At 42.0% G+C, this 21,945-nt stretch overlaps 2 protein-coding genes across 2 annotated transcripts in view; both read left to right on the top strand.

The window, feature by feature from the left end:
- LOC6533024 (connectin) overlaps positions 1 to 21,945 on the top strand; it is a 132,916-nt gene that overhangs the window by 59,088 nt on the left and 51,883 nt on the right. The gene's annotated exons all lie outside the window — the stretch shown is intronic.
- Positions 11,961 to 15,164, top strand: LOC6533028. Its single transcript, XM_002093727.4, has one exon. It carries the CDS (start codon positions 12,054 to 12,056, stop codon positions 15,027 to 15,029), a length of 2,976 nt encoding a protein of 991 aa, XP_002093763.2. The 5' UTR covers positions 11,961 to 12,053; the 3' UTR covers positions 15,030 to 15,164.

The following is a 21,945-nucleotide window of genomic DNA, read 5'->3' as shown; positions in this document are numbered from 1 at the left end:
GGCGACATTATCCTTGTAGTTAATGTGGGCGCCCTTTGCAGGCTGCGCACGCACTGCCTCCCACCTGCGGGCACAGTGGCGCAAAAGTATTTATAGAACTTTTCAACATAAAATTAGCCCATCAAAATCACTTGCCAATAAGAGCCAGCTTTTTAGTGAATAACGTTTGAAGCTTGTACACGTACATGGGTATTCTTGCAAAGTTTCCGTTGTGATGTACTTTCAGTTCACAAATTCCACTGTTCATTGCGCCTGCAGGTTGATATCCTGCATGGCATTATGCCTTATGGCGAAGGTAATGGCGCCGCAGTGTCCTTTATCCTTCATCAGACCCGGCTTGCCGCGCCCACAAACTTGGCTTGGCGGTTGACTTGCAAATAACGCGTCACGCATACGCACCGTGCGCCTTGGACTGCAGGTGATGCCAGAGGCGAACGGAAGTGACAATGAGAACGCATTTAAAATTCATTAATTGAACGCATTTCCTGCTGAACGGAGTCGATCTTCCAGCCTGCTGGCGCCTTATTACTTACATCATCCATTCGTATGCTGTAATTGTGGGCATTTGGGCATTTTCATTTCATTCATTTCGCCGCCCATTCAATGCGATTTTTAAGCCTTCTTCGAGCCAAAAAACTTCACTTCACACTGCATAAATTAATTGAGTCTTCAAACAACGGCCTGTGTCTGCGGCTTGGCTTCTCGTCCTCCGGGGACGATAGCGTGTGCAGTTCTTGTGTGTGTGTTGGGAATCCTGTCTTCGTGGGCAACCGCACCATCAAAAAGTTTTGCAGCCGGCTCCTTGGGTCCTGGCTGCAGCGCCTAATGCATTTTTCATGCCCAGTTTGAATGGCAGCCTCAGCGTCTGCTCTGATGCAATCGAATTAAAATTTATGACAAAACCATTAACAAAGTTGCCCCACTCGTTCGCTCTTGCAACAGGGTCACATGCTAAACTTTCTTGACTTTTTTATGCACTTGTATGTGCTTGTAGATTTAAGAGACTCTCGGTCTCAATGGCGGCTCAACTTTTGCAAATTAATCGATAGTTAGGTAATAAAAACATGTGCATTTCTATTGGTATTTGCTTCTTTTAACTAAATGAATCCTTTGGTATTTGCATATTTTAACTAAATGTTTCCTTTGCTCGAGCGTCAGCTAAGAATAAACTTTTTGGTGGCACAAATGTATAGCAGAAAACAACTCAATGAAGTTCAGATACAAATTTTTCGCAAGTCCTCAGACCAAGTGGAATGCTTAGGTATTTGACTTGTTACATTTATTTGCAGACAATGAAATAACCAACGGCTATGTTTCGTCCGCGTGGCCATAAATGTTTGATGGCTTTCGAGGCGGGCCCCGTTTTATGCCATGTTCTATTTGCGCATACCACAGATGTCTGGCCAAGTGGCCGACATGGCCGACAATGGCCTCCGAGGACCGAGTTCGCGTTGGAGTTCCAGACCCGGGTCCCAAGTTCCCTAGCTCCCAAGTTCCCAAGTTTCCAGTTCCAAGTCCAAAGCAAACGGCTCGAGTGTGTCGGCATCTCAGACATCTAACGATCTTAAGACGGCGACGCTGTGTGGGCCTGTGTCCTGCGACTGCCGGCCTGTTATCCTTGCCATCCTTGCCATCCTGCGAGTCTGGACGAGGCGATAAAACGCTTCACTGTTCACTTATTGGCTGGGCGTGAGGAATTTTTATATTAATTTATTGGTCTGGCTCTGGTGAAAGTCAGTGGGCCGGCAATCGGCTGGCTTTTAAATTATGAATCGAATCGGAACTGAAAGAAAACCTGTCGAACCAGCGACTTCCACGCTGCCAGATTTCCTTCCTTTTATTTTCATAAATTTTATTTTTATAAAAATTTTATTTTTTTTTTGCAGTTTCATTCCTGCCGGATTCGGTTTTAATGGCTTTTTAAATGCCAACTGATAAATGGCCAGGCTGCATGACAAATGAGATTTCCGCTCCGGCTTGGGCGTAAAGTGTTCCTGTTATTATGGGTGGAGCATTTTCCATTTCCCATTTCCATTTTTGGTGCCCAGCGGATTATTAACTTATATGGCAAGAAGCTCATTAATAATTCGCTTATAAAGTGAGTTGGCAAAGGGCAACTCTCAATGTGCCAAAGATTAAACAAAGGTCTTTACCGACAAGCTTGTTTCGCTCTTGTGTTGGTTGTAAAATATTGCGCATACGCCACTTGGTCCCTGGAGGTCGTCGAAATTAAATGCAAAATAACAACAAGTCACACAGTCATCTTTGCAGACACTTAGCCTTTGCCTCTGAACTTTTCTTACGGGTTTTCCTTTTTTCATCTTTTTTTTACTTTTTTTTTGGTGGCACAAAGGACACGGACAAGTTGGCAGGACACAAGCAAACTGAAGTTTTCGCGTAATTTCACGTATTTTGTGCAAATACGCTCAAATATGCCACACAACAAGAGGGCCAACAAACAAAACTGTTTTCTTTCTCCCTGACCTGCCAAGTTTCCCCACTTCCCATTGGATTTTGGCTCGCTTTCATCCACGTCTCTTTCTGGGGACTGTTGTCAGTTTTTACGTAAAATTAAATTTTATTTATTCATACATTATTGTATTAATGCTTCTGTCATGCGATTGGAAGATACAATGCGATGTGAGTGAACTGTGAAAAACAGCATACTCAGGCAAATAAGTTGAGTATTGAAACCCCTTGTTATATTCAATAAGTGAAATGGATCCTAGCCAGTGAAGAATTGTTCGCAATGATTTTGGCACAGAATGCAAGGTATTTCTTTTGAGCACGAATGTCTTATTATGGGATTTCCCCCATTTATGGCAATACACTTTATATCAACTAATTGGAATCACTCAATCACTTTTCTCTCCTCGACTTGTTTATGTTTTTGCTTTGGCAAATACGAACGAAAAGTGCAACATCATTTCTATTTGTTTTTGAGCACTGCTTGGGGGGTAAACAATGAGGCTGCATTTTCAATAAGTCGGATGGAGAGCGCCAAGGAAAATCTTAAATGGATTAAAAACCAATGGAAATTAAATTGAATTTATCCAAGTAGAATCAATGGTGCCCTTCTCTGCGTTGGCTTAGCATTTTACTATTCAGTGTACGACTCCTTAAAGGCAATCAACAACATTGTCTTGATAATTCGCTTTAAGCTCGAATTGTTTTTAAACGATGCCCATATGCTTGTGAAGAAAAGTTGTAGCTGAAAAGTGATTTGCCGTCGTAACGTTTTGTGGCTCTCGATTTAGTCGTAAAAATGTTGGCAGCCCGCAAAAAATACAGTGCGAAAGGCAACAAAAGGATTCTGGCATAAATCGAGGCGATGTCGCAGGACTAAACTGATTTCGATGCCAGCGAAGCGAAGGAAACAAACAGGACGAAACAAGACATCGCCCCGAGAATACAAAACAATAGTGCGTAAAGATGGGCAAATTGTCCATTTAGAAGAAAAAAAAAAGGGATACAAGGTCAGCCATTGCTCCGTGGATCCTTGTTACTGTTGCTAGGGGGTCAAAGGAATGATGTCCTGTTTAGTGCTGGCTCAACGAAGCTCAACATTTTATAGACTATAGACAAACTCTGAATAATTTATGCGCCATAAAAGTGAAATCGAATTGCGAGTCTAGGGCCCTTTTCAAAAGAGTCATCAAGACGCAATTTATGGCGACTCGGATTCGGATTCGGATTCGCTTTCGGATTCTGATTCTGATCCTGTTGCTTTATAAGCAGACTCATCTACCAATAAGGCACATATGGATGTGTCAGGTAGGAGGTGGAAACAGCAAAACACTTGACGTTCGCTTTATGCAAATTAGTTTCAAATAACAAGGACACCAGCAGCGGCAGCCAAAAAGTTGTTACATAAATTACCCAACTGCTGAAATATAAATTAAATTAAATGAAGTTGAAAACTGCGACAAAGCGTTGCGTTGCGTTGCGTTGGTCCCTTTTGCGGAAAATGTATCGCCCGTGACCGAAAAATATTTGTTTTTGGTGGTAGGGGAAAATTTATGTAAAAGAGCTTAAAATGATACGCGACAAGCGCAAAAATGCAATGAAAATATTTTCCTGTTCATCGTGTAGCGGAGAGCTTCACAAATTTTGTAATCAAATTAAGGTGCAAACTCTCGGTCTGCAGTATTTTTGACTCAGTTCAGTTATTATTGGGAAAGTTCAAGGGGCGCGAAATTAGTTTTTGGGGCCAACGTGCCGGTATCCGCGATCGAAATCGAAGCGCACATGTGGCGAAGTAGAGAAGTGGAGCCAAAAGGAATCCTCTTTGCGCATAGGAATTTAATTGAAAGATAGTTCCCCGAAAGCAAGCCATATGAAATTGCAAGAAATCTCGCACGGTACCCAGACGTGATCTCGTTTCCCGATGCGTTCCATTCCACTACCACCACCACCACCACTACCACTGTCATTGTCTTGGCCCAAACCGAACCGCGGAGTTGGCTAGGTGACGTGACTTGGCCGGGACGTGCTTCACATTAGCGTTGCCGCAACGTAAACATAATCATCTCCACCAAGCGCCAACCACCAATAGCCCACCACCTAAAGCACCACCACCCAGTAGAACCACCACCCACTCACATACATCGTTGTCGCATGAAAAGTGGAAAATCGGGTTAGCAGTGCCAAAAACGCAGACAATGGCAGCGTTGACTGCGGTTCGCGATAAATCAGCAACAATACAATCCCAAACTCTAAGCTCCATCGCCATTCAGGTCGCTTTTCTGTGCGCCACCCAGCAGCGGTGGCAAAAATAGATTTTAAATTTATAAATTATGAGCGTGTGTTGCAGCAAATTGAAACGTTATGCTTGCAGCGTGTGGAAAACTTTCGTGCGATGGATAGCAGCAAATGAAGCACTTTAAAATGCGTCACATTCAATTTGGTCAACAAATAAATATTTGAAAATAACCGCGTTTCCTATTGCCAGCGACTAGGTTTAATTGCTGGGAATACAAAATAATTTCGAAATCGGTTCAATGGGGCATTTTGTATGAACAGCGACAAAGAGGTGATAATTAAGGTAAAAAGTGAAAATATATTGTATACATATAACATATTCTATTCATTGTGAACCAGTCATAAATAATACATAGCTATTAACTAAAAAAGCGCAAGCTGCAATTCAGTTTTTTTGCAGCTTCATAACAGGTACCTAATAGTCGAGACAATCTCACTTTTATGTTTAACATTAGCATAGTTAAACTCAATCAAAATAACTGAATTGAAAATACTATTCATCCCAACTGAACAGGGCACAGCTATTTAAGCCATTTTCAACCACACTCTATTTAATTTTGCTGCTAATTGAGTAATCAAATTTGAGTCAAATATTTGCGCTGCTTTAGCATCTTAAAAAGTATTGACAATTTCATTTTGGCAGAGAACATTTGTTTGCTCTCTGGCAGCAAACTATAAATCATTGGCTTAGTTTATTTTAAGTTTTTGCACCATCGACCCACCGAAAAATGCTCGCACCATATTCAGATATTCAGATATTCAGCCGCCACACTCATCCATTTGGGATGATTTTATGGCAACCATTTTCATATTCATGCTCGTATATCAAAAACCATTTCAAAATGGCTGTGCGTCGCTTTTGCGGTGGCAAAAGCATAATAAAATGCAGATAACGGCAATCAAATTTACTGGGCACCATGGATGGGGGGGATTTTTATTCGGAGTGGGGGTGCTGTCCGTTTGGACAAGGGGTATCAGATAGGAATGGAGCTGGAATGGAAGAAAAATATCGAATAAAAATATTTCAATAATTCCCAGGCAAACAACGAGGCAATTAATTAACCAAGTATTTATATCTCTCTAACATCTCATATTTCTTTCGCTATTCCCATGCCACTATTTCGATTTGTTTGATTGGAATTTCCTGTACTCTTCAGCTGTGCACGTTTTTCAGATCCTTTTCGTTGCTCCTCGTGCCCACGTAATTAATTTGGCCAACATTTAAAGGGACGAAGTGTTCCCTTTTTTCTGCCAGATTCCACTCATATTTATGCTAATCAAACACAATCCTGACCTCGGGCAGAAATCAGCAAGACAAACAAATTCGGAACGCAGCTCAGACCTCAGAACTTCGAACACCGCTGAGTTTTCGTGTTTTTTGGTTGCTTGAAATTTTCGAGGGCAAGGGCAAGTCTGTGCCACGCCCCCGGGGAGCATTGAGCTTGGGACGCTGGCTGCTTGTTTATAAAAATAATTAAGAAATATTTTCATGTTTTATAACTTTTGTGCAGCTCGAAACTTTTTAAATAGACAAACTTTTGTTGCCGCCGCTGCTTGTTTACTTACAAAATGTTCGTTGCGTCTTCCCCGCTTCCACGATGAGCAGGCCGTATATCTGATGGATACATTTGAAAATCTCGAAACAGCTAACAACATACTTCATTATAATATTTTCACTTTCAACTTGCCAGGCAGTGTCCGTCAGAGGAGCTGATAAGACTTTTTTGCACCGAGGGAAAGGTTTAGTTTAGCTAAAAAGAATTAATTTGGGATAAATATAGTAATTAGTATTTAATTTTAGAATAATTGTTATTAAATGGTTTCTTTTTATGTTGAAAAATGTTGATTGAATAATTGCATATATAATAGACTGACTTATAGACTGGTGTTGGCTTAAGCTTCTTTGTTTAAATTGACGATTTGAAATACATTTTCAAATATATACATTCATAATCTCTAAACTTGACTGAAATTGTCCTTAAAAATGATTCCCATGAGGAGTGCTATCTACATATTTTATTTAAACTTGCTGTTGGAAAATGAATGCGTAACTTTTTCGAAATAAGTATAATTTCATTTCTTCTTCCTAAACCACTTTTCTCTGAGTGCCGATTTATGCCGGCACTCTTGGGTTATTGTTCTTGGTATTGTTGTCCCTGCTTTTTGGCCCGAAGGCAAAACATTGACGCTGGCTTCGCCTTCTTTTCCTGGGAGTGAGTGTTCCCTTGACAAAATGTCTAATTTCCGTGCAGGAAAGCAAGAAATTACTTTACGGTTTGTTAATAGCGGGCGGCCTCCTTAAAAAGCAGCAGCGATCCTTGGGCTTTGTGCGTTGCCTGTTGTTGTCTGCCTAGGCTGAGTTGGCTTAAACGCTGTGACATATTTTGGCTCGCATCCTGGCCAGTTTCCCGCCCGCCGGCCAACTAAGAGTGCTATTTGGCTGGGCGGAGACGCGTTTAATGGGAATTTAAACGGTAACAATTACAGCTTCTTCAGGGTAGATGGCGCAAATACCCACCTGTCAAGTCAATGAAACTTTCGCTGCGCTATTGAAATTTTTGGCGTGTGCGCCCATAACGACACCTGCTTTCGGTGTCCTGGAGTCCTTCGCTTGTGGTCCAAGAACTTGAGCGCTGGCTAACGACTTCGGCAGCGGAAATGTCTGCCCACCCGCGATGTCCCAACAATTTCATCGTCTTCTTGAACTTAGTGTATTTTGTTGCCACATCAATGGATACACGTGTGCTTTTGTTGCGGCTGTTTTTTCTGCTTTTAGTTTGGTTTTGGCTGTATTCATATTGGCGCATGTAACAGCTATGATAACAGTGGCTAGACAGCGGAATAACAAGCTACTTCTTCGTTTTAATGGTAATGAGCTAGCCAAAAGATGAATACTTTTAAAGTTATAGAACGTATTATTTTATATGGTTTAAATGTTATATTAGTAGATATATCCTTAAAGTAGGCAAGTGTCCTGCGGCAGGATTAAATAGCTGTCGGGCCACAAAAATCCAAATTATCTGTGTAGCATCCCCCATCCTGTTGGCACCCACTTTGTGGGCTTTTCTCTGCGTTTGTCTGCGGCCTGCATTTTTCGCCCTTTGCGACGATACAAGTTTTTGCATTGCCAACATTTTTTGTTGTGTGTTTGTCGCCGCTTCTCCTCCTTTCGCCCCATTCGCCCCTTTCGCCCCTCGGCTGTTGAGAAATTTTCCGCATTTTGTTTTTCGCCAGTAAAAGGCTCCTGTGGCCTAAGTCCGCTTGTATTTGCCAATTTTGTGTGCTGCCCACAACAAGGACATCAACATCAGCAGCGACAGCAGCTAGGGCAACAAACAGGAGCAACAGAACTGCAAGGACTCTGTGGCTAGAGGGCAGGACGCGGAGAAACTAATTTCTTCCCGGGATTTCGGCTTCTTTTGTATCGCTTCGGTTTTCCTGTGTATGTGTGTGTGTTTGTGTTGTGTTTGTGTGCGTGGCTCGCGGCAGAGTTAAGTTTTTGCCATTGTTGTAGGGGTTTTACTCCAGTTTTTCCTTGTTTGCCATCGCTGTTGGCTAGCTTGTTAGCCATCCAGTTGCCCAAATGCCATTTCCTGCCACCACCACCACCGCCGAAGCCCCTGTCCGCAGGCAAAAATATTTAAATTATTATTTTCGGCTCTGCCGAAGAAAGGCAAATTTGATTAGGAAAATAAATGCTACCCGGGGGACTTAACATGCCATTCCAATTTGAGCCAATTTACCCGAACTTGTCCTCGACAGACACACTTTCACCTGAGCTGTGTTAAAATCGGAAATCGTTGGGTCTCCGAAGGAACAAAAAATGGAATAAAAAACGATGTTTGGGTTGTTGAGCTGCAGATGATGCATTTTCTTGTTAATTAGTTGCAGTCTGTTTATGGTGCGTAATTTATGGCATCTGTTCTGGGTTCCACAGCCAGCACTGAGGAAAAAGGCAAGTCATTTGGGTATATAAATATTAAATATGTATTGAAAACAGCATTGGGACAAAGTGTGTTTAAGAACGGTATAATATTTATAAATAAAATTAACAAACTCCTAAATAAGCGCAGTATGACTTAGTTAATCTCTGAAAGACATAATATACAGTGGAAATGATTTTAAGGTCCAGGTTTCCTTTGTAAAAAAGATTCCATTACTGTTTTTCAAGATGCAACAAATAATAAATTATTTTATTTTTTGACAGTAGTCATCTCAGTCGAACAGCTAATATTTCTTCAAGTGCAGTTAATTATCCACGAATTTCCTTGTGTGTAAAGTTCAGAGAGGCGTGAGGTCATCGCCTGACTCCGACTCTGACTCCGACTCCGATGCTGGCTGTCTTGTGTCTGGAAATTCAATATATTTCACATTCAATTTCCATTTCCAATCTGCAACCGCGGCCCCCGAGGCACATGTGTGTGTGTGTGTCGCATCCCAGATGCCGTCAGATGCAGTTGCCCCACCTCCGCTCCCCCTCCATTTCTGCCACATGTAGTAATCAACCCCTTGCGAGAGGGGGGCATGGTGTGCTGCCCCTGTAAACAAAACATTCATCAAAATTTTATACACTCAACATGTGCCACGCCTGGCTGCAGTTCTCCCCCACTCCGAAAATTTCGCCGCAGGCTGACAATATTGTTTGTGTTCTCGGCTGCCCGTTTCGATTTTGAATGTTCTTTGAAAAATCACAACTAATTAACTTAGCCCACAGCTCCAAATTACGTGGGAGTGGGGTTTTTTTTTTTTTTTCCTTTTTGGGTTTCCAGTGAGGTGCTTCTGGCCTTTGGCATCGGAAAGCGTTTTTTGTGTGTGTGTGGCCTGGTCCTGGCGGCCAGATGTCGATTGTGATGATCTGTTGTGAGCTGGCTACCAAAAAGCAGTTTATAAATAGAGAACGTGTTCGGGCTGAGGTAGTTTTCACTTCACATCCGGTTGCTTGATAAGAAATCTCCGCTAAATGAGGCCCATCAGCGACAGAGGTGAGTTGCACCGCGATTTACGGATTTGGGGGAGCAATGTGGCTGCCATAAAATGTTGAACTTTATCTTGAAGTTCATCGGGCTGTTAAAGGAATTTTCGAGGGGAGAATATCTCAGCCCTCGTAATTTTTATTTTAACTCTGCACTCATATATCTCTAATGCCAGTGCATCCATATATAGAATGGCTTGGTACAAAGGCCTTTCTCTACCACAAATTTAATGAACTTTTCAGGTGAAGTCAATGAAAAGGGGTTGAATTTATCTGTCTTCCGAAACTGCAGTCATATTGTCTTTATATCCTTTTTTTCAATCTGCACAATTCCGAGCTTGGTATCTCCTTGCAGCATCATTCCATTTTCTCAGCTTATTTCGTGGAGCAAACTTTCGTTAATTGCAACAATCGTGGCCGGGAACGGGCTGGCTGAGAAAAAGTTCATAAAAATGAGTAATTTTGAGCAGCTCTCGTTTGCATTCCGCGTCTGTGATTGAGGCTTCTGGCAGAGCTGATTGTTTTCTGGCGGCTGCCTCCATTGTGCGCCAACTTCTGGGCAACTGTCGATGAGCGGGTAAATTGTTGAGAACTTCAGATGCCCCCGGAAAATCCCAACCCATCTTATTCAACCAACCAACCAACCAGCAGGTGGCGGAGACAATGGTGAATGGAGGTATTTATTAAAACAAACTTGGGGCGAGTGCAGTGGCAGCGACAATGGCATCCTCGTTTGGCCTTGGGCGAAAGTTTAGCGCTGCCTCGCAGCTGGGGAGTTTCCAGGATGCAAGTTGGCAGGCGCATAAATGTCACTTACGCGCTTCTTGACGCCACCAGGACCAGCCAAGCAACCAAGCCACCCACTAACACCATTGTGCTGCGCTACAGTCAACTATTGGGGGAATTGCGAAAGTGACAATTTCGACAGGAGCCGGATGGAGAGAGTCCTGTGGGACAGGAGTCCTTTGGCGAGGCGTCTGGCCAAAGTGTAAGTGCAAACTCAGTTTGGTTTAATTTCGACAGGCTGCGGTCGTGGTGCATTCCCATTCCCATTCTCTCGCTTACCATTCTCCATTGACCAAAAGCTGCTTCTCCAGCAGGCGGAGGATCTTTATTAAGTTTTTCGCTTACTTCTCGCCAAGTGCGATGGAAAGTTTTGTGGACCGGCAAGTTTGCCATCAAAGCAGCGTTTTCAATGTTTTTCTAGATTTCGGCTTTTGTTTTCTGGTGCAGATTTCATCTAGCCATCCTTAGGCGAAAACTTTCCATCTGCGAAGTGTTCTCTGCAAATTTGTTGTCTATCGCCTTGCCGAAGACAAACAAAAAAAAAAAAGAATAAATCGCAAAAAGTTTGCATTGGCAGCAAATTAATATTTTCCAAATATTTGACAAACTTTTTCCCCTTTTCAAAATGCTAAGTAAAAAAATTATTTGCGGATTTCATTGATTTCGTGTTATTCCACTTGCTATGTTTTTTGGCCAAGGAAATTGAAAAACCTTTTTGTTGACAGCGAATTAAAGTTTGTGCTAAATTGTTCAGGTCGTTGACAAATGAGTGAGCTGTGTTCATTTGCGTAAGCCTAAAAATATACCAATTTATGGGAATTTCAAAATAAGTATGAAACTCATGGGGTTTATTTTTCCAATGCGGCAGCAATGCTTCATTGCACTTGAGTTATTGCTCGGAATCGGATGATAGAACCGGCATCTCCCTTCTCTCCAAACACTTTTCGCATAGCTGCTCCATGTCCTTGTGCATTTCTTCACATCCCATTGGTAAATATTCAATATTTTGGTATTTATCTTGTCGGACAATAAAATAAAGCAAAATACGCATGCAGTGTGAGGGGAGTTTGGGTGTTGGGATGCAAAGACCTAGTCCAACTGGGTCACTAAGGTCCTTCGGTTGCTGTTCTAGTTCCTTGGTGAATGCCACGGGAATTTACATGTTCGAATTCTCTTTAAGCATTTTGTAAGCCGTTCCGCTCTTGGCCATTGGAAAACAACGTAAGCCGCTTGCAACCCCATTTGTCCCGACTCCTTTGAAGCAGGATACTCCGGCACTCAAATAAATCCTTTGAAAATGTGTAATATCGTTATGTAGAAATCAATACCAATGCAGCGCAGAAAACATTTTAATAAGGCTAGAAAAGTATTTCTACTTTGAGGTGTTCTTAAGACTACAACTGCAATAAAGATAATATGCCTGCTTACTTCAAGCAATGTATGCAATTATTTTTTCAGTGTCTCTGTCATTTCTCAGCTGTCGTTTGTACATAAAACAAAAATATATTTTTCTACACAATTACTGTCAATAAAAATGCAAGAGGAGGAATGCCAGCAAGTCATAGACCGCAATTTGCCGCAGTTGGTAAGATTGCTGCTAGATTTGCCCATCGATGACAAGGAAAACAGCAATGAGCAGGAGGATAAGGTGGACTCTGCCACCGTCGAGAAATGCCTTTCTTTTGCCAGACGTCACATAGCGGATCCTGATGTTATGGAGTGCCATCCGGAGTCGGTGTGGATCACCATGAACCACTTTCTGGAGCGCTATCACAGCGAACATATACCCGAATTTGGGGATACATTTAATCAGCTCGCCAATGTGGTACTGAATCATCCGATCTGTATGAACCACAAGCAGCAGAACCTCCACTGGCGACTCCTAGACTTTGTGCTCTCTGTGAACTACAAGGCCTTTCACACAGTTCGTCGCAACTACGTAGAGATGGACCAGAAGCGAAAGAACATTCTGGAAGCTCTCACCTTGGCCACCGAAAGTTCGCAGGTTGTTCTCAAAGATACAAAAAAGGTCGATTTCGATACTAAATCTATAGATGATGCAACGAAACCAGTAGCTGAAGATCAGCCTACCCACAAGAAAAAGCACAAGCACAAGAGTCCCAAGAATCCTAAGAGTCCGAGGACAATGGTTACTTCAGATCACATCCAGCGCCTCTGTGATGAGATTAGGGAACTAAGTTCCCCGGTAGATATTCCCTTGGAAACGGTGCGTCCACAGATACCAAAGGAACCACCTGAAACACTTGACACCTCGGATCACAGTTACTCTGTGGAACCCAGTCTAAGCAAAGTGGAAGTAAAGGAAAAGTTTGCCATAAAAGAGGCCAAGATGGAGCTGGAATTGAATCTCATCCAGAATGAGTCCTCCGCAGAGAAGCCCGCATTAGTTGAATTCTTTAAAAACGAAAGTGACATGTTCTACCGTGTTCAGACGAACTCGTGGCATGTGGATGTTAGTGTGTACAATCAGCCGCAAATTCTGGTCAGTAGTTTCAACCAAGGATATGCTGACTTTTTGATTTTTCAGCTTCGGGAACTGCAAACTTCGATACGAAAGGTGAGCGAGGAGCACTTGCTTTTAAGCGAACTGATTGTCCTGTTCTTTGCATCTGTGAATTGTAACAACTTCACAATATTAAATGAGAATTGGGAGTTACGAACTTCATTTAAACATTTACAAGAAGGTTCTCACCTGGGCGAGATCATTAAATCGCTAAAACAAATGCGTTATCTAAGAAAATTTATTGAGACGCAGGCGGTGAAGCAAATATTGAGTAATAATGTGATTAATGAACGCTTGGAGACCCTTACTTGTTTCAGTGTAGCACTGCGGCAACTTCTTCGACCTGTGATGGAGTTTCTAGTTCATTTCGAGAGGCGTTTAACAAAGGGTATTGAAACTGCCACCCTGCAGCACTTTATAGAGACATCAAGAGGTCATTTGGAAAGGATTAAATGGCTTTATGAGCTCTCCCAGAATAATAAAGAAGGACTACCTTTTCTGCGAAGTCTAAAAACTTTGAATACCCTTTTAACCAGAAGTTTTAAGAATGGAAACCCCAAATTGGTACGATCCTTGAGCGCCTCCTTGCTTCTGCACTCCTTGCAGGTTTATTGCCAGTTTCTGGATAGCTGGTGGTCAACGGGAGACTTCACAGACTGTCACGAAGAGTTTCCCTTTCAAAGGACTTTGATTAGGGGGCGAACAGAGTATGTTTTAAGAAATTCATTGATCCAAACAGAAGAACTCCTTAAATGGGAATTTTTCCATATTATTCAGAGTCACATCCTAGACTCTAGTGAAGCAGTGGCCTTTCTCTACGATTCCCAAACCTTAAGTGACTTCAACTCTCTGCATGGCATCGTGCAAGAAAAACCTTTACACAACTCATTGATAGATGGGGTATTAAAGGAACTGGCGCCTTATCAAATTAAAACAATAGAGGACAGTAGCTATGTTCCAGACATCCTGCAGCAGTTGCAGTCCACTGATCACGATGCAATTCGTCGGCTGTTTTACTCCTTTCACATGGCAACTCGACCAGATCCGCGAAAGCCAATCAATCATTCGATTGAGGAGTTACTGAGGAACTTTCTCGTCTGCACTAACTACACTCCCGTATCAGAAATCATTACCCAGGAATTTAAAAGGTTACTGCATAGAAGGACTCTATTGGCCAACTCCTATATCTTTGAACTGAAGCAAGAGTTTCAAGTGGACAAAGTAGTAAAACACGTACGATCGGTGTTTCTACTCTGGAACTATGAACACTTTCGAAGTGAGTTTGAGTTGCTCTTTGAGTTTCTCAGCAGGAATCAGTTGATAGAGGCCACTACTAAATTGAAGCAAATCGTGGTATCCCAAGATCCCAGTTTGTGTCATATGTTTATGGTTAACTGGACCGAAGCCCATCCTGAATTTATCTGTCTCAAGTTGAGGAATGATGTCCTACTGAAGCGTGTGATCAGCCAAAAGCAAATAGAGACGATGAATTCCTGCTTTCGACTTATTTTAAATGTGAACTACTCGCTCTATCGGTTAAATCATTTGCCCCCCTTCGATTACTCCAAACATGAGCGATTGTTTAAGGCTCTGAGATCAATACAGATTTCCTTAATCTCCAACCTCGAGGAGCAGCTATCGCATCCTTGTAAACTCCTTCGGTTAATGCAGGACCTCGATTCCTATAACGCTGAATTGAATGAATCCACTTCCTTGAGTGAACTTAGACGTAATCAGGAACTATTTGTGCTGCACATAGAAAAGTATTTGCGGGAGGAGCAATTCGCTTGCAAATTGCCCGAGATCTTTAAACTGAGCAGAGTTTTTTGCCATCGATGGGAAAAAACCAGAGTCCTTATAGACGAATATCGCAGCCTGAAGGCCACAAATGCATTTGAAGGGAAGTACCAATTGTTGAGTTTTAACTACCTGGTGGGAACACTCAGGAAATGCAAGGCGATTGGCTGTTTGTTGGGCCATTTTTAATTTTGTGTGTTTATTGCATTTCAGTCTTTTTGCTTTTGTTGAATGAAATCTAGGTATTTGTGTTTTTTCTAAATTTTTTAGTTTGCAATAAAGTGTTTTAAATTGTTTGTAGAACAGCAGTTTCACAACTTACAATTGTACATACTTTTTATTAGTGAAATATTGTAAAAAAAACGTGTAGATGTTTTTTAAGCTCTGGACGTATCTTAAATATATTCTTCTTTTTGGCAGCATTTATCTGGGACTTCTGGCTTAATCGTTTGTTTGTTGCCTACCTATTATTTTTAAACTGCCAGCCCGCCCGCAAATAAGTTTTATCAATTTTCAATGGAAAATCGAGTGTGCGTCGCCTGTGACAGAAACCGCAAATTAAATCGTTTGGGCGCCGGGCAAAATTTATTTCTAGCGCGTGGCGAAAGCCACAAGTTCCACACGCACTGCACACACATGCTCTAGCATCCTTTTCCAACCGAAAAAAAAAAGCGAAAAAAAAAATAATCGTGAAAAATTAGAGCAGGCTATACTCGTATGTGGCCATGCCAAATCCAAAGCCAAATCACAGCCAGCAACCGAAATTATTCTGTGGATTTTGCGGCCTCGGCGGTGGGACAGTGTCGATGGGTGGTGGTGGATGGTTCGGTGGTGCAGTGGTGCGGTGGCAGCCGGTGGACACACGTTCACACTCTGGCCCATAAATTGCAGCGGCGCCTTGCTGGCCAATAAATATGAAAACACTGAAGTCTTGATATGCAGCGGCGCCAAGTGCCATAAAGTTGGTGCTGGACAAGGGGAATGGCTAATTAAAGTTTGTGCCGCATTTTCAAATTAAAAATTGGTAATTTGTGTACAGTTTCCAGCTTCACAGCTTCAGTTCTGTCGTTTTTTTATGTTTTTTTATTGCGTGGGGCGGTGATCTCGTTGGTTTATGCCCCACCTGAAATCAGATGGGGCAGAGACTCCAGAGATGTCGTAAAATCTGCGCCATAGAGGGACAGGTTTATGTGCGGAACTAGACGGTTTATGGTCTGGCATTTACTTTTTTCTCATTATCTCGTTTGGTCAGACGAGAAACGCACCATAAATTTGTCATTCGAGTGCAGCACTTGAAGGTGGATTTCCGTCACTGACTTGTGCTATTTAGCATATTTAATGAATAATGCAGAGAGCATCAGAGCATCAGCCACTTATATTTCGTTTTTTAATCTGCTCTGGAAGTCGCACACAAACATTTTTCATTTCAGTGAAATATTTTCATTTACTTTGGCGGCCACACATTGAAACCACTGCAACCGCATTTGAAAAACATTTTAAATACCTTTTACATTTTCTACCATTTGTTTTTATTTGGCCATTTCGCATTTCCCATTTTCCATTCACATTTCCCATTTCTGGCAGCGGAAATGTTTGTGTGATTTTTGTGCGGGTCTAACTTAGCAGAGCTTTATTTCATTTCATTTCCAATCTCGCAGAGTCCCCGTTTCTGTTGCTGTTTCTGTTTCGGCTCGATTTCAAATTTTTCAATTTAGTGGCATTTCGCTCTTTGGTGGCATTTTATTTAATAACAGAAATTCTAATTAAATTTTTTATTATTTACCCTTTGAGTTAGTTTTTCCGCCCGATCGCACGCTATATTGATTTCGCTATTTGTGCTTGTGTTTGTGTTTGTATTTGTGTTTGCTTTTGGGCATAGAAAAGTGGTGTCCCAGTCGCTTCGGCTCTGATTTAATGATTTTCTCACAGCCCTGCCAGAGTAAATAGTAAATATTTACTTATTTGCTATTGGCACCCCTACCAAATAATAAAAAAAACTAAGGTACCAAAGTGAAAATCCCTTCTGCCCCGTGCCACGTTTCAATAAAACAATCAACTGTCAAAAACAAAAAAAAACATCAACAAGAGGCAATTTTCAACGCGTTATTGGAGCGGGTATTTGTCGCAGGACCACCAAAGTTGATTTGCATGTCATTAACACAAATCGAATGCCGCTGCAGGCAGCTAAAAATAGATGAGGGTCGGAGTTCAACGGCTGCAACCCCGTAAACAAGCCGCCACTAAAAATATCACATGTCATCTAAGGATGAGACGGAACCGGAGGCGACTAATTAGTGTCTACAGAAAATGGGAATCCCACAATATTGTGTGGGCGACGCGCAGTCAATATTGATGTGGCAGCCCAAAGGAAAATGATCCCTTAGACTGCAGATATTTTCCCATGAAAATCTACTGAATTATTTGTGTTTGTGGCCCGGCCCCACATGGGAATTTCTCGTATCGGAGTATCTCAGGCCGAACATTTACACATTGGCAAGCAAAACTCCTTCAATTCGCAGAAGCAAAACAATTGGAATTGGAATAGTATCAAGACTCCACAACAACAGGTGCCAAACATTTCGATTTTTGATGCATGTGCATTTTGCTGTCCTCTTTTTCGGGCTTGCATTTGAAATGTAAACAAAACCGGTACGCAGATTGGGGGAAATAGGTGTAACTAAGCTTTAATGGCCATGGTAACAGCCCCTATCCAGATTCACCACCAGCTGCATCCTGCACGCTCCTGTGGTCCATGGAATGCCAAAAGTGCAGGGGGCGGAGTTGGTGAGCCGACAGTCGGCAATGGATGTAGTTCAAGTCCCAACAAAATTATTAATATGACTTTAGAGCAGGGGTTCCACTACTCTGCAGCTCTACTACTACCGAATACACCCCCTGCGGTTTCCAAGACAGCCGACGATGTATCTGTCGGATGCGTGTTTTCACTCCGCTCCCAGCCAGTTTTGGGCCCAAATTATGCCTAAGCTCTGCCAACTGCTCGACGAAAAATTATCTCGAGTGCAGAGAGCCAAATTTGTAATTTATTAGGTTTAAGCCGGAATGGCAAATGGCAAAAGATGCAGAAGAATTTTTTAGGAAAATAAATAAGCTAAATATTATGCAGACTAAAACAAGAAAGCTTTGCACCAAAGGCAAATAGGATATAAAGCAGAATGCAGTTTGTATTGTTGTTTTTCAGGATTCAAGGTATTTACTTTGTTTTGTATAATCTGCTAATAGAGAAGTAATGTAATTATTTTTTGCAGTGCCCTTGTGTGTGTTAGGCACTAAACTTGCTGCACATTATTTAGTTGTTTGAGGCGAGCGGCGTCTTTGTCTCCTCGCCCAACGATTCTGTTATCGGTTTGTGGTTACGGGATTACGGCTGCAAAGCCCACATCCACATCCACATCCAGTTGTATGCCATACTATATATACCTGGAGGTATATATGCAGTGGGTCTTGAAAGCACTGCCACGCCCACAAGTGGGTAAACGAGGCCGCCTCAGCTGTGTTTGAACTTCTGCCGAGAGTTCGGACTCTGCTTAACTTCAAGGTGAGCTTGGGCTTTAGTTTAGTTTGCAGCTGCATCTGCATCTGCATCTGGAGCATCCATCCAGCCCACATTATCCCCACCTTGTTTACGCATTTGTGCTGCGATTTTTTCAAAACTCGTCCTGCTGTTGTTAGCTCCTCGCCCTCGACAAGTTTATCGCAGCAACTCTCTCCGACTCTAATTTACATAACCACGCAAATTAGTTTTGCGTCTGCTGCAGTTTTTATCTGCTCCCAACTTTGTCACGACCCTCGCAGTATGCCACACCCCCTTTCCCATTTTCCAGCCGCCCACCGACATCGCAACTTAAATTTAGTTGCCAAAGTTATTTAAACTTTTCATACTCTTCACGACGGGGCACTGCAATTATGTGTCGGAGTTTGCAAGGAAGGAAGTAGCGTTGAAATCTGCAGGTGTTGAATCTGACAATTCTGTCTTCAAGTTTTCCAAAATGTCATTGGAGAGCTATTTATTTTAATGCTGATTACTGGAGTTTAAATGCCAAAAATGAAATCGAAACAAGAATCTTGTCCCACCAAAGTTATTTGAATGTATTAAGTATTCTGTTTTTATTTAACAAAATATTTATACAGTTTGTAACTTTGTTTTAATTATGAACATGAATGTAATATTTTTTTTAATTTTAAAAATATTCCCAATCATATACTTATCCATTGCTTTGTAAAAGGGCATTGTGCAGTCAGCTTAAAAATGTGTCTAATTTTATATCCCACTCTTTAGTGAATCCACAATTTTTATTTTGGTTTTTTTATTTCGATTTTTTAACTGAATTTCGTGAAACTTTTTTGGCATGCTGCACCGCGCCCGCAATTTTCATAGACACAGACCTCCTCACCTGTCTAGTTGGTCTGCGAAGGGGGTCTTCTCTCTCGTAGTTAAGACAACAATTCATTTAACATAGAAGCAGACTTTCAGGATCCCCTCGCCAAAACTTCACAGCCCTCTGCTAACTCATTTTTTTTTTTGGGAAAAGTTTGCTAATGGCCCCCTACCAAGTACAGTGGTTGAAAAACCGTTTACAAAGTGCTCTTATGGTAGATATACACGTAGATGGCACTTGCTAGCTAAACTCTGTCATTGCATACTGACCTACCAAAAGAGTTCGCTTTGGGCTGGCCTCACTGTACCGGTTGCACTGGCCATTGTTACACAAGTTTTATATGGGCTTCATTGTGGGCTTTCGAAAACAACTGATTGGCAGCCCAGTCAAAGAAAGTTTATTTTATTAATGTGGTCGGTCCTGTAAGTTTATGGAAGGTGGGCAAAATTGAAACACTGAAGGGAGCCCTTCAGTCAGGTTTCAAATGTTGCCTGCTTTCGACAGCCCACTAATTGCATTTTTCGTAAATTATAAACAAATAGATACAACAAATCAGATGCTGGGTCCGGCGAGATATGATTTCGGCAGACTGCACAGAAAAAAACAGCAAAAATTGGGTTACTTCCTGCAGAAAATGTAACAACATAACAGAAAAAAAAGTGTTACAACAAAATAAAACATTATTTACAGATTTTGAGGACTTGTTTGTAATATTAAAATATTTAATAATAATATAAAAATATACTAATCAAAATGTGCCTATTTGTGTAAATACAAACTCTTTTAAATATTTAGCTCGATAACAATTTTTTTAGAGCGGTTTAAAAGGCAATAAAAATAGCCATTGAAAGACGTTTTCGGAATTTTTCTCTGTGCGCTGGCACATTTGTGGTTAGGGATTGCCATTAGCGGATCGAAAAGCACTCTTTTTGCTGGAAAGGGAACTCGAATCGGGCGCAGACTTTAAATAGAAATGTTTCCTGCAATTTGGCGAAGGCGGAACCAAATCAGGTTGCAAGTTGCGAGTGGCAAGTTGCAGGTTGCAGCGACGACGAGGCTGGCGGAAGTTATTTTTGGAACGTGCCACAGAAAATGTTGCAAATTGAAAGAAAAGTCAGAGGCGACAACGCCCCCTGATCCCCATTTTCCGTGGCCCAGTGCCCAGTTTTCCTCACCCCTCCCCCGCTCCTACCCCCTTTTTTCCTACCCACCATCCATATGCTTTTGTGTATTTCCTTCTCGTATTTGGTTGCTATTGCTAACATTTCTTTTTTTCGGGCTCTGCGTTCTAAGCGATTTTCAGCGATTTCTTTGCCGAGTTTTTCCGAGAGCATGTAACCATGCGTGTACTTAAAGTTGTCTATTTGCTAGTTGTTGTTACTGCCACTACTGTTAATGTTGTCTAGCTGTGTGTGTGTTTTGTGTGCCAAGAGCTGCATTGAAAATGAAAATGTTCGCACAGTTTTCCGCACAGTTGCATTTTCACTATGCAGCCGCTTGGCGCGGCTCAGTTACTTGATATGGTTTTTCCCCGAACCTAGCGGCCTCCCTCCTCCCCCCATCCACCCCCTGAAAAAACCTGATTTTTTTCGCTGCCTGCAATTTTCTTTTGATTCTTATTTTCCTTTTCTCTAGTTTTGTTTGTGTCGCCCTGTGCTCTGTTTTTCCCGCTGCTGCACCCGTCTCAGTATCTTGTTGTTTCTCTATGCTCATCTACTCAGTCGTGCGCTTTGTGCTCCTAGGGATCCCTAACCCTAACCCTACTGATTTTCCCCATTTTAAATGCGCTATCAGATTTTTTGTTCGGCTCATGCAGCATTCAAAAGCTTGCGACGGAGTTAAAAGTTGAGATTCGAGATGGAGCGCACATGTGACCGGGTTTGGGTGTTTGGGTGTTCGGATGGTTGGGTTGATCCTAAAGGACATCAATTTTCAATGCTCTCAATGGAGGCGAAATGGTAGGTATATACGGGAGATATGCGGAGAACATTTGGCAAATGAATCTTCCTAGTTGCTGGATAATTATGACAAATAGCCGAGTAAACGGCATAAGTAAGTAATGCGATAAGAATTTCTGATAAGCTCTCGACTTTGCTCCCAGCCCCATGCTGTGGCAATTAGCACACAAACATGAATCACAGAAGTCCGTATATATACATCCGCATATCCGCATGGATTCAGGACTTCCAGGACTTGCAGGACCTGCAGCTTCTGCTGCTCCAGCCACGCCCCCTTAATCCGTCCAGCACACCATTCATGCAACTAATTTGATTTTTTTTTTTTATTTGCGCACAGTCCTTTCAAACAAGCTTACTCGGATGGCGTAGGGCAGCGGAAAAATATTTTCATTAGACATTTTGTAAATATGAGCAGCTTTTGCCCGGGAGTTCAACTTAAAGCAATGGAAAATCATTTCGCAACAGACAAGCCATCCGAACTCCGCCCATTCAAGCCCAGTTGGAGTGGGCCAATAGTTTGGTGCATCTGCTGGCCGAAACGACGATGATGATTCAACAATTTTGCGCGGCAGCAACTATTTTATCCAATTATGGAGAAGTTCTAATGCGCTTGTTGAAAAATCATAAACTTGAACATATTTGCTTGGGAACTGCTCACAACAAATGATTAAAGCTATGCGAAAGGCATTTTTTCGGCATTGTAAATATCTTAAATTCTAAATGTAGCAAAGTGTATTTCTTGGGTTATCA

The sequence above is a fragment of the Drosophila yakuba genome, chromosome 3L (assembly GCF_016746365.2).
Source record: "Drosophila yakuba strain Tai18E2 chromosome 3L, Prin_Dyak_Tai18E2_2.1, whole genome shotgun sequence".
Classification (NCBI taxonomy): domain Eukaryota; kingdom Metazoa; phylum Arthropoda; class Insecta; order Diptera; family Drosophilidae; genus Drosophila; species Drosophila yakuba.
Note: the sequence above shows the minus strand (reverse complement) of the source record. Positions and strands in the feature narration are given on the sequence as shown.

Bases quoted from the DNA above. Each gene is read 5' to 3' on its own strand.
- LOC6533028 (XM_002093727.4), top strand. From the start codon at position 12,054: ATGCAAGAGGAGGAATGCCAGCAAGTCATAGACCGCAATTTGCCGCAG.